Source organism: Notechis scutatus, chromosome 2, assembly GCF_049901735.1.
Source record: "Notechis scutatus isolate UNSWTSFEM ecotype Mainland chromosome 2, rNotScu1.2, whole genome shotgun sequence".
In the NCBI taxonomy this organism is placed as follows: domain Eukaryota; kingdom Metazoa; phylum Chordata; class Lepidosauria; order Squamata; family Elapidae; genus Notechis; species Notechis scutatus.
Genome location: NC_142010.1, coordinates 47,806,030 through 47,818,849, shown reverse-complemented (window position 1 = coordinate 47,818,849; position 12,820 = coordinate 47,806,030). Strand labels below are relative to the sequence as shown.

The 12,820-nt window shown below is 43.0% G+C and overlaps 1 protein-coding gene across 2 annotated transcripts in view; it reads left to right on the top strand.

Annotated features, from left to right (window-relative positions):
• Nucleotides 1-877: 877 nt before the first annotated feature.
• Nucleotides 878-12,820, top strand: part of LOC113419059 (netrin-4-like) — a 59,740-nt gene continuing 47,797 nt past the window's right edge. The window contains exons 1-2 of one of the 2 annotated variants that reach the window (XM_087954672.1): nt 878-1,745; nt 12,135-12,667. In XM_087954672.1, the coding sequence (XP_087810798.1) occupies nt 1,658-1,745; nt 12,135-12,667 (621 nt within the window). In that variant the 5' untranslated portion in view covers nt 878-1,657. The remainder of the gene's footprint in view (nt 1,746-12,134; nt 12,668-12,820) is intronic. The other variant, XM_087954671.1, reaches the window with a different exon arrangement.

The following is a 12,820-nucleotide window of genomic DNA, read 5'->3' as shown; positions in this document are numbered from 1 at the left end:
GCAGGGCATCTGAGGCCCCAAACCAATATTCTGTACTGATGCCCATCTTGATCAAGGGACAAAAAGAGTTGGAAATCTACCATTTTCTCTCCTTGCAACTTTCCCTTTAATCAGCACCATCCTTAACTGGTCGAAGTCCCTATCCGGGACTGGGGAGAGGCCCATAATTCTAGCAACGCAATAAAGAGCTGGCGATTGGGAGTGATGGGGCGTGTGGTCCGAGAGAGCGGGCGCTGCAGAGACAGGCGAGGAAAAACATCCCCAGTCAGCGGCGGCGGAGCAAGAGACAGGGACCCGGGCAGCTAGCGCAAAGGATGCGGTGCCGTCCAGTCTCCCCTCTCCCTGTGGTCGACAATCAGCTCCAACCAGAGGGATAGGTTCTTGGGGCGGAGCGGGGCGGGCAGAAGGGAAATCCTTGCCCGACTCTCTGTGGGGGAAAAAAAAATCGAGTTTAAACACACCCGAACCCGCGTCCATAAGCGATGGGAAGGAAGTTCGACGGGGTTGAGTGGAGAGCAACCCCTATCCCGCCGCCGTTGCGTTTGGGTGGGCTCGTTCTTCCTCCTCCTCCTCCTCCTCGGCCCCCTCCTCGAGTCAGATGAAAGCCTCCAAGAGTTGAAGGCGGGAAATATGTTCCCCCAAGCCCACTCACACCCAGAGAAAATGCCCGCCTTTAACGTACGCGAGACTGTCGCGCGAGGCCCACGATTAAGCCCCGATTGTGGAGGGACAGGGCAAGGAAGGGGATCTAAACCGCAAGCTTGGTCGGGTGGGATCCCCACCGAGGGGAATGGAGCGTGGGATGCGGTCGCGGAATTCTCCTCAGTCGACGAAGCCGAAAGCGAGGAAGGCGGGGGGGTGGGATAGGAAGGGAGAAACCACGAAGGGTGAGGACGTGATAGATAGAGGTCGGATTTTGCTCAAGGCAAGAGCCCGACCTCGCACGTCGGATCGTCCAGCAAACAAACGTCCTGGGATTCCCCTCTAAAGCAACCATCTCCCTTTCCCTCTCCCCGGCCTGATTGCCTCGGAGTTGAAGGCGGCGCCAAACACGAAGGCAGTTTTGCCCCGGAATGCACTCTCGGTAGGAGATCCGAGGTAGGTGTGAGGGGGGGGGAGGGGGCAGACGAAAGAACCAGCCCAGGATCAAGGATTCCCGGGGTGGATTCGGGGAACTCCGGACCCGGAGACCGATTGACGGCACCTCGTGTTTTGGACCCAAAAGATCTGCTGCTGCTGAGGAGGAGAAGAAGCAGCAGCAGCAGCAAGCAACAGCAGGGATTTTGGCGCCTGCTCGCTGCCTTTGCCAATCCCGCGCGACTTTCGCCGAGTCTCCGGAGGGGCGAGCCGGGGAGAAAGGGGGGGAGCGTTTGTCTCCCCCCTCTAAGCCCCGTCAGCGGGGCTTGAGCTACTTGGCTGCGATGGACGGCCGGGAGTGACACGCAGCGAGAGAGCGCGGCGGCTTGGGAAACGCGACTCCCCTGGGGAAAAGGAAGGGGGGAGCTTAAAGAGAAATGACAGGGCGAAAACCCGGCAGTCCCAGAATAAATTACGAGGGCTTGGAGTTTTCTTTTCTTTTTCCTGCCAAAGGTTGAGTGGGCACCAGACATGTAAAATAGCCTTAATTACTGTTTTCGACCTCACGTCGGTGCCGAAGATGGATTTCCTAGACGGAGTCACGCAACAGAAAAGCTTAACGCTGATCGTATTCCTGGAGTATGCTCTTTTTGCCCAGCTTGGAGCAGGTAAGCAGAAATAAGCAATAAAGGCGTTTAAACTGCAGACGCTTCAGACGACTCTTTAAAAGCTGTTCGTATTCAATGGGAGTTTAGTAAATCAGTTAAAAAGGCTCATCATTTAGATCTATACGTTTTACAAACTGTTGGAATTTACTTATTATAATAGCTCTTGTCCTCATTTTAAAAGCCGAAAAGTGAGCCAGAAATTTCCCGTTCTTACAATTTAATGTAAAGTGTCAATGTAATTACACTTTAATGTAAAGTGTTAATGTAAAGTTACAATTTAATGTAAAGAATGTTTACTTTTGCCTAATTTTCAGGAGAGAGGGGGATGTATGATGGCAATGCCGGTTTGGATGTTAACATTTCATATTCTGCAAATGAGCTACTTTATTTCATGCACTGAATATGTAATTTTGGGGTGGTTATGGGTATGCAACTGTAAGCTCAGAATTTCTGTACAGCAAGCACCTGACACAAAGTTTAAGGGGAGTAAGGAATGATAAGAACATAGAAGAATGGGGTGGAGGTACTAAATCTGAATCAAGTTGTTTACTTATGTAAAAGGGGCTCCTTGGTTTTTCAGCAAAAATACCTTCAGAAAGACATTTAGAAGAAAAGTTTTATACTCTAAACCAGAGGTCTCCAACCTTGGCAATTTTAAGACTAGTGGACTTCAACTCCCAGAATTCTCCAGCCAGCTGGCTGGGAATTGAAGTCCACAAGTCTTAAAGTTGCCAAGGTTGGAGACCTCTGCTCTAAACTATCTCCCGGCATAAGGATTAGAGATGGGTTTGTAACAGTGAATTGAGGCAAAGCCTTCTGCATTTAGACAGCCCCCTAGTGTCGCTGAAGCATAAGGCTTCATTTCTTGAGACAGAAATTCCCCTTAGATAGAAGACACTGATTTTTAGAAGACACGTCAGGCTTAAAAAGACATTGTTCAGCCATGGATTACCTAACCACTAACTTAATCATCATTGCCTATGTTCATGCAACATGCTAAGCCGCAAATTATGGTTTACAAGGCATAATAGCTGGATTCACACATTACATCAAGCCAAACCAAACAAGTGACCTTATGGTTTAGCAGCAGACTGGCAAAGTCTTTTCCAGGTTTTGCATAAGAATCTTTCCCAAGTGTAGCTTACAACATTGGGGCTGAATGGGAAGTTGCCTGCATGGAAAACATGTGCTTACCTAAGGAAACAGTCATAAGGAAAACCCATTCCATTTCTTCTGCTGGCTGGCAGCAGTTTTGATAACAGACTTTTCCAAACTTACCAGTAATGCTATCCATTGAAATTGAAACTGAGGTAGGTGGGAACCAAAGATAGGTCATCTCCATAGATACAGAACCTTTCCCCCCTGCAATCTGCACATGGGTGTGCTTTCACTGGGCTGAGGGTTGCCTTCAGTCATTCCCAATGATGTAACACATCATCTAGTAACATGTTCCTCTTAGAATTCCATCCTGCAACATTCTTCCTGTTTGAGAAGGAATGGGCAGCTGGATACCTAAATCAGCAGCTTTTTCCAGCTTCAGGGAATGTTGTGGAATGACTGCAGTGGCCCAAGGGCTTCCACGTGGCCAAAATCTTGTGAGACTTCACACAAGAATACTAAACTTTCTCAAAAAACAAGCAAACAAACAAACTTGTGATCCCTTGAGATTACAAGAAAACGGTTTTGTAAGGCCAGATTGTTGAGGAATCCTATGGAGGCTGATAGGTATATTGCTGTCATTGATAGAGCAAAACCCCTTCTCAGGATAAACCTTCACGTAATAATAGCTGGATAGTGCCACAGATTTCAGACCAGGATTTTCTGGCCCTGTTATAAAAAAAAATGTCAAAATACAATGTACTAGTTCCTTTGAATAGCAGCCAAAGATCTGTCACCCCAGAAAGCCATAGAGCCTGTCTAATGATTCAAATATGATTTTTTAAGATTCCCTACTAATCAAATAATAATGAAAGCATTGAAAAAATGGCTGGAGGGAACTGTTGACTGTCAGATCCAAAAGCCTACATCGTCATCCAAAAGCCTACACAGCACACTGCAAATATGTAATATGCAAGTTCCATTCAGTTCAGTAGTTTCATCCAGATTTGTGTCTTGCTCTTTGTTCTTTCCATCACGATAGCTCTCAATAAGTTTCAATAATGATTTTGGTCCAATAGCTATAGAAAATCATAGTCTCTGGCTATCCCTTACATTTGTTCAATAAGACAACAGATACCCAGTTTAATGCAGTCTGGATATTACTGCAATAGAAAAAACCTAGCAAATATTTAGCTTGATTTCTTTGAAACTGCTTAATTTCTGACAAAATTAAGATGTTGTTGCTTCTTCTTCTTTTTATTCCTCTTCCTGCTGCCAGTCCAGATGTTCACACATTCTTATTTGTTAAAGCATTGCAAAATTCCAAGCAAGGAAGGAGGAATCTTGTTTTGTCTCTGCCTATCTATGTTCAACTGTCCCACACCGATATGAAAAACTGGAAGGCTATATAATCGGCTGAATGTAGCTTTATTGTTCGGCATGACTAAGAACCCCATGGACATGACTTCCCATTTTGTGATGGGAAGCAAATTAAAAAATTGATTGTTTGTCTTGGAGTTCATGTAAAATCATCTTGTGATGAATTACAACGTACAGCTAACCCAGGAAGACCTAGCATCTAAAGAGAGAATCTGCCTTTGATTCTTTCCTTTCTCCTTCTCCCCTCTTAGCACCTGATTTTGAGGTGTCATGAAAGCAAAATATTGTGGAAGAAGGGGCAATGGAGGCAGTCTATGTTTTGACAGCACAGGTGTCCTTCATAGCCCCTTGCCTCATTCAGGGTCCTCTTGGAGCAAAGGTCAGTGTTTAGTCTGCATGCACTGTAGACAGCTTCTGCAAAAATAAAGCAGACTTCATTTTCCTTGATGTCTCAGTCTGAAGAATCCTTAAAAATTGTTCGTGTTGCCCATCAATCTCTACTTGGGTAATGGTGAACGATTTGAAAAAAAGCAAGAAGCCCAAGTTATATTGACTCACTTGCAATCTTTCCCTATTATCATCTCATAACAAAGTCGGGGTGGAAAGTAAATCTGGAACTCTTGCTATATATCTACCTGATACGCAGAGAAGATTTCCAACATGTATTTATTTAAATAAAATACCACCGCTCCTCACTATTTTACATTGCTCAATGGTTCAGAATAACCTATATGGGTATTTCTATGAAGGGAGCACGAGCTCTGTTCAGGTCTGTAATTCAAAACAAATTTGTGGACACAGGAGTCCTTACTATATATATATATACATACACCATACTGGTGTATGTATGTTTGTGTGTGTATCACCAGATTCTCATACTTGTAACAATAAGAACAAAATGACAGGTGGATCCCATTCCTGCGAAAATCATGCAAAATGAACCTGTTCTAATTTCTTTAATAGCAAATATAAAGATAGGATTGCATGGGTACAGAAGGGAAACTTTGCTAGACAAAGCTGGTGGACAGTTTTAATCCTGGGTTAAAATTTAGGGGGATAGAATTCTGTGGGGTCTCTGGTGACCCCATTAATATCATCCATTAACTGGATTTATATACAGAACAATGTTGTGGTACTTTGAATAAAGCTGTGGTTGACTGGTTTCTACATAAATGCTAAGCCGTAAACCACATTCAGTGGAGCTCCATATCATACTGATCCAGCAAAATTATTGCTGAAATTATTATTGCTTTAATAGAAAGGACAGCATTTTTCTCTTCCTAGTGTTTTCCTGCAAGTGCAGGGTACACTTTTCAGAATGGACAGCACATGATGTATTTCTAAATATGATGTGGGTGTTTGTGATGCTTAATATGCTGTATGCTCACCTTTTCATTGGGGTTCTGTTTCCTGATCTCACTAAGCCTCAGTTGGAGAACTTGGTTTGTTTATTTGTTAATAATAGTGAGGAAGAGTAATACTAAAGCACTGATAGTTTGCTTGACAGAAGTTGATTAAATTCAGTGGGATGATATGAATGGGCCCCCACTATAACACTGCAACTTTTTACAGAAAGCTAAGTCACATTGCTGTCTCAAGATAGTCAAAATAGTTTAGTTACAGTGTTTTATATTCTCCTTCCCATCCCAATTAGGAACACAGAAGGGGGCCAATGAGATATATGAAAAGTTCTGCTGGACACAGTTGAAAACCAAATTAGATTGGAGCAGAGAGTGTGGTTTAATCAGAGTACATAAGAAAACAAGCAAAGCAGTGCAGGTTCAGGCCAACAATTTTGTTTTCTGTAAAGCTCTGCCAGTAGGAAGCTCATAGATAGGACATGAGGACATAATTGTCCCTCACGTTTTCCCACCAACATTATTACACAATAAAACCATCGCGATGAGAAGCCCGTGATAACCTTATTCTCTAGGACGTTTTCTAGTCCCCTTTTATTACAAGTGTTTCTTGTACCATTTCAATAAAAAAAAATTGAAGCTGCTTATATAAGTGGTCTGCAGTAAACACCACTCTACATGAAAATCTAATTAACACAATGAAGACGGTAACAATAAATGTGACCACTTCATGAACAGCACCCCTGTACTTCCTAGGCACATGCATCTTCCATATCTCATCCTGAATGCCTCTTTAAATAATAAAAACTTTCCACTCCTTTTCTAAATATTAACAAGTGCTGCTTATTTCTGAAGAGAGCTTATTTCTACAGGGGGAAAGCTCTATAAAACAATGCTTACCTCTGTGGAAGGGGTGTTTATTTGCCAAATGTTATGTATGGCACATCCAGGGAAAGCAGTTTCTATTTTGATAAATGATCCCGGAACTCTCTGTATCCCAAGTAGATATAATTATACATAGAAACTGAAATTCCGTACAAGCAGCTTTGAAGTATCACATTTATTTTCTCAGACGTTCGCCTTCAGTGGATAAGAATTAAAAAGTTGGCATTCTAGCTATATGTCACATCTGTCTCTGCTCTTCTCCCCAACCAGATCTGTGTCATTGTGATTCTACACTGTTACATGCTTCTTCCCATCTTGGACTGTTTCCCTCACTGGCAATTCCAGCTTCATCACTGGAAGCTTTCAAGAAGAGACTGGACTACCATCTGTCAGAAATGGTCTCCTGCTTGGGTGGGGGGTTGGACTACATGACCTACAAGGTCCCTTCCAACTTAATCTGTTAATCTGTCCACCTCTCACCTGTGCATTCTTGATGGACAAGTGAGTGAGAGAGTGTGTAACCTTTCCATTTGCCTGATTGGACCCATCTGACATTTTTTTCTCCTTTACAAGATCTGATTTACACATAGTACTTACCATACCTACAATACCTTCATATTCTACCCACTTTGCCTTCTGATGTGGTTCCCTTTAGGCTGTTCTTTTAAATTTTAAATTAACTTCAGTGCATTGATACAGTTGAAATATACGGTATTAAATAGCAAGGATAGGACAATCAAGGAAGCAGATCTAAAATACAACAGTACTTATAAGTGGGTTTACTTTTTAATATCAATGTTACTGCTTTTAAGAGTAATAACAAGGAAACAAGTTTCAAAGCAAAAGTACAGACATAATAGAAAATGCATAACAGGTGCTTAAAAAGTAAAAAAAATAACAGGAAAAAAAAACAGAATATAACATGCTACATATTGTAACATTAATTATATACAGAATTATATACTTACAATTCTGTATATAATTAATGCAAACATTCTGCAAGTATACACACACACACACACACACAAGCACACACACCTCTGGTACTATAATTATCATGCTTTTTTAAACCTACTATTTTGTGAATCCCATATTCCATATGTTTCCATATGTTTAGCCATACAAAGTCAACCTCTAGGCAATCTGCTTCCAAGGAGCAAGCAAAATCAATCTTTCAATCCATTGAATAATGAGGACATATATTTATCTTTCTAATGTTGCAATATCAGTCTTTTAGTTACAGTAATAGTTCAGAGAAACCATTTATATTGTCCAGTTATTAAGTTCCATGTACTAGATATACAATTCAAGAGAATACTATCCTCTGAAATGTTTAACATTGTGCTGTCATCCCTATATGTGGTGGCACAGTGATTAGAATGCAGTATTGCAGGCTAGCTCACTGCTCACTGTCAGCAGTTTGATCCTGCCAGTGATTCAGCCCTGATTGGCTCAAGGTTGACTCAGCCTTCCATCCTTCCAAGGTCGGTAAAATGAGGAGTCAGCTTGTTGGAGGAAACATGCTGACTCTGTAAACCACCCAGAGAGTGCTGTGAAGCATTATGTAGCAGTATATAAGTCTAAGTGCTATTGTTATTGCTGTATATAGTCTAACAGTTTCTCCAAAACCTAGCAAGTGTAGAACATTATAAAGGCAGGATTTTTAAAACAACACCCAAGTTCTAAACCTACAGTGCAAACCCAACTAGAGTCACCTGGAAGATTTTTTTAAAAAAATAATTTTAAAACATACTGTCAATAGAAATTCTCATGAAAACCAACACAAAAGAACACAGACCATAGTCAGGCCACCCTTTGTTTTTGCTTTTTAAATCATTTTCCTGCATCATCTGGAGAAATGTACTTAACAATGAACAAACCTACAAAACTATATGGTTTTTCATTGAAGAAAAATAAAGTAAAGCACACTTGACTGCTGAAAATCTGTAGGGTCCTACACCAGTGATGATTGCAAACATCTTTCCTCCTGAATGTACGTATAGGCAGCTGAATTCAGTTTGAACATTTCAGCTTTCTTTTCCAATTGTTTGAGTGCAACATATGATTTCCAAAAGGATAACAAACCACCTATTTACTAGTTAACACTTTAATGTCCATCATTGGAATTGTCTATTTCTTTCAGCCATCACCCATGAAAGAGGTTGCCCAGTTTTGCTTTTCCAGCTGTGTGACTCACCCTCAGTGGAGCCTCTCTTTAATCAAGCCACCTCCAGCAAGCAGCCACCCCTCTGAACAGCCCCCTGGAGACTGTGGAATAAATACATAAATAGCCAAGGAGCAGGGATTATTGAACAAGCCATCAATCAAGAGCCAAATTCTCAATGACATGCAGCACCTGGGGTCCAGAGAAGAAAAATACGCTACAATCTTGATTGTTTATCCTTTCTATGAATTATTCAAAGAGCCCCATTTGGTATTCAGGCTAGGTCCCAAGTTGTTTCTATCCCTTCATCCATACTGCCCCATGACTGTGACCCCACATTTCAGGGAATAAGTGAGTGATGGATGGGCTGCCTGATTGGGAAGCCAAGCAATCACATCGATTTTTTTCCAATGTGAGGCTCTTAACCCCATCATTTGAACCAACCCTTCCCCCACAACCATCTTTTCCCTGTATTCTACTTCTGTTCTTAGCCATGCAAGAGTTCAAGAGGAACTGTTTACTTATTTATTTCTTGTCCTGTCCTGTGTCTTTAAGTCAGTTTTTGACTTGTGGTGATGCTTGGACTAGTCCAGTGGTGGCTAACCTTTTTGGGCTCCTGTGCCAAAAATAGTGCACTCGCGTGTGCGCTCACGTGCCAGCACCCAGAAGGCAATGCACACGCCCCACCATGCCCCTTGTGCATGCATGCGTGATTTCCTCCCCTCCCCCGCTGCTGCCCCCTTATCCACACTGTACCTTCCAGCTGATTTTCGGCCCGTTTGAGGCCTTTTTCGGCCTGCCAGAGGCTTGAGGGAAGCCTCTGCAGGCTTTGCTGGCTGAAAAATGGGCCCGTTTTGTCACTTCCGCTATTTCCGGAAATACAGGAAGTGATGAAATGGGCCTATTTTTCATCCTGCAAAGCCTGCAGAGGCTTCCCTCAAGCCTCTGGCAGGCTGAAAAAGGCCTGAAAATCAGCTGGGAGACGTGCGCATGCGCAGTGAGGTAAGTTTGCCTGGAGCTCACGTGCCCACACAAATGGCTCTGCGTGCCACCTGTGGCACGCATGCCATAGGTTCGCCATCATGGGACTAGTCCTTGCAGTTTTCTTGACACCTTTTTTTCAGAAGGCATTTGCCCCTTGCCTTCTTGAGGGACTGGTTCAGGGTCACCCAGCTGGCTTTCATGGCAAAGGTGGGACCTGAATTCAGAGTTTCCTGATTTCTAGCCTGGTGCCTTAACTAAACCAAACTGACTCTGATTCTGTTCTACCAGGTAAAAGCTGGGAAACTTAAGAGAGATCTCATCCATAAGAATGGGTGTGTGTGTGTGTGTGGAAAGTTGGCTTGCTTGTTGGCTGGTTTGCTGGTTTAAGTGGTGAAACATGTACCTTCATCACTTTTACCTCCATTCATCTCTTGCCCTTGGTCATTCTTATTAGTACCTAGGCAGGTTTCCTTGCGAAACAAAGTTGGTGCAAAAGTTTCTGTTGGGTTAGAACCTTATGCAGCTGGAATGCATCTTACTCACCCATAGTGGCTTTACACCTTAAATCAGAGGATCACAAAGAAGATTTCCATTTGCACAAACTGAAGTATAGAATCTGCTCTTCTCCATGTACATTTCCCCCCAATCTTCTACTCTTAAGGTGCTTCTTTACTGTTTTCTCAAGCAATCTTTTGTAAATACAGTAGGCTTATTGATTTCTGGAAATGAGTAGATTTAAACCAGAGTTTTTTGGTGCTGTCTGAGCTTTTTTTTTTTGCAGACATTTCGTTACCCAAACCAGGTAACATCAACGCTAATCTAAGGTAGAGTAGTCTAGCACTATCTAGTCTAATCACTAGCACTGATGATGTTCCCTAGTTTGGGTAATGAAATGTCTGCAAGAAAACAATCGAGGTCAGAGAACATCAAGGACCCCTTATTTCAAACCTAAACTACAAATATTCTCCTTTGTTGGAATCAGTAATATGTCCTAATTTGTTACCTCTTCTCTCTCTCCATTCCTCCATATAAGGAATAAGAAATATCACAGAACTGACTGGTGTTTCATGCTCAACACAATTTAGCAGAAGTAATCTGAATTAAAACCAACACATTGCTGCCAATTTTGATTGGCCCCCAGGTTAAACATTTTACTGCACCTCTCCCTCTCCCCACTTCTCTCTCACACACGCACACATTTACAGAAACTAAAAGACAAAAAAATCACAGATTCAGTTCAATATATAGAGAAGTAGAGTGATAGAGATAGATAGAGAGATAGATATATACAACCCAAATCTGTGGTTTGCTTTTTTCCCCTTTAGTTCATAGGTGTCAAACTCGTGGCGTCACAATGCCGTCGCATGACATTTCGTGATGTTTTTTCCCATCACAGAGCTGGGGTGGGTGTGGCCTGTGCATGACCCATCCGGCCCGCGTACCACCAGTTTCACACCCCTGCTTTGATTCCTTTCTTTTCCAAGGTGGAGAGGCAAAGGACCCAAGCTCTGAATACCCCCATAACATTAGAAGCCTTGGGCTTGACCCTATCCTCTCTTCAGCCCAGGAACACTGACTGGAACTAGACAGGGGTGGGATTCCACCGCTATAACAACCGGTTCAGCGCTCGCACTCTTCACGTCAAATGGGCATTCTACACGCATGCTCCGCACTACAAACAGCTCTAATACTTACTTTCTACAGCAGTCCCTGTGAAGAAAACAGCTGAGGCACGGGCAAACTGCTCTGCCACATGAATCAGATGTGTTCTAAACAAAGGAAGTAAAGGACAGGAATGAGCAGGGTGGGTGGGTGGGTCTACATGCTCGTTGCAGTGAACTGGTTCAGAGACAGCTGATCTTCGGAGCAAGGGGTTCGGACTGAACCAGTCTGAACTGGTAGAATCCCACCCCTGGAGCTAGCCCCAGAAGAAGAAGAGTCAACACAAAACACATCCTCCATTCCCAATCTCCAGAACCAGTCCAAGAGGAAACCATTCAACATTTCTAAAAGGTTCAGGACAGCAGGGTGGATTCATCACTTTCATCCCAGGTCATCCACAAGCACAACCAATGCTACCTCAGTGCTGTAACATGACATTAATTCTTACCGAAAAGGGTCCAGATAATTCACTTCATCCAGGATCCTCCAAAGTTGAGTGCTAGCACCCAATTAGCAACCTTCCCTCAAAGAGTTGTTCACACCTTGCAGATTTTTTACACTTGTTTTATTCTCTTACTCCCATTATTTCTGCTCAGTAACTCTCATTAGATATCTTCACCGATTTCACATCATGGACCCTGCTTCTAAAATAAAGGATTTCAAATAGTTAACATTTTCAAAAACCCAATATCAACCAACCACTGTCTTTAATAGCCACCCATCAACATGAAAGATAGGCAGGCAGGCAGGATAGGGAGTCATGAAATAGTATGACCTTAAGTGTTCAGGAAGCATTTGAGGAAGCAGGTGGAACAGAACAGTGGAGTGAATTGGTTTGTCATCCCTCTGTCCTTGCAGGTTCGATGAAGCCACGGACTTTCCGTTGTGATGGGCATTCCTGCAATCCTGCAGTGGGAAATCTTGCGACAGGCAGGATACCAACTACACTTAGCACTTGTGGACAGAACAGCACAGAACTCTACTGTTTTTATCCAGAGCACAACCTGCACCATGGCTCCTGCGGAATGCCCAAGTGTACCAAATGCAATGCCAACCAGCCTAACAACTCTCACCATCCTGAAGAAATGACTGATGACTTCTTCCTGCATCCTGGTTCCTGGTGGCAGTCCGCCCAAGGGGTGCACAGAGAAGAAATCAGGCTGGATCTGGAAACAGAGTTCTACCTCACTCATGTCATTGTAGTCTTTAAGTCACCCCGGCCAGCAGCCATGGTACTAGAGAAGTCCCAGGACTATGGGCAGACCTGGAGACCTTACAAATATTTTGCTGTCAATTGTACAGCTACATTTGGGCTGCCAGATGATAACAGTGAAGAGGGATCTCTTTGTACTTCCAGATATTCCGATGTGGTTCCTTGCACCCGAGGAGAGGTAAGCTATGGTAACTGAAAAAGATATACTTTTCAAAGGTCACCTTGATCTTATGCTTAGTAAAATTGCAGAGTCCTACTAAAGAAATTGGCCCTGGTCATTCACACAACTGTTGACACGTATCCTATTTTATTGAGGATGGCCCTCCTTTGA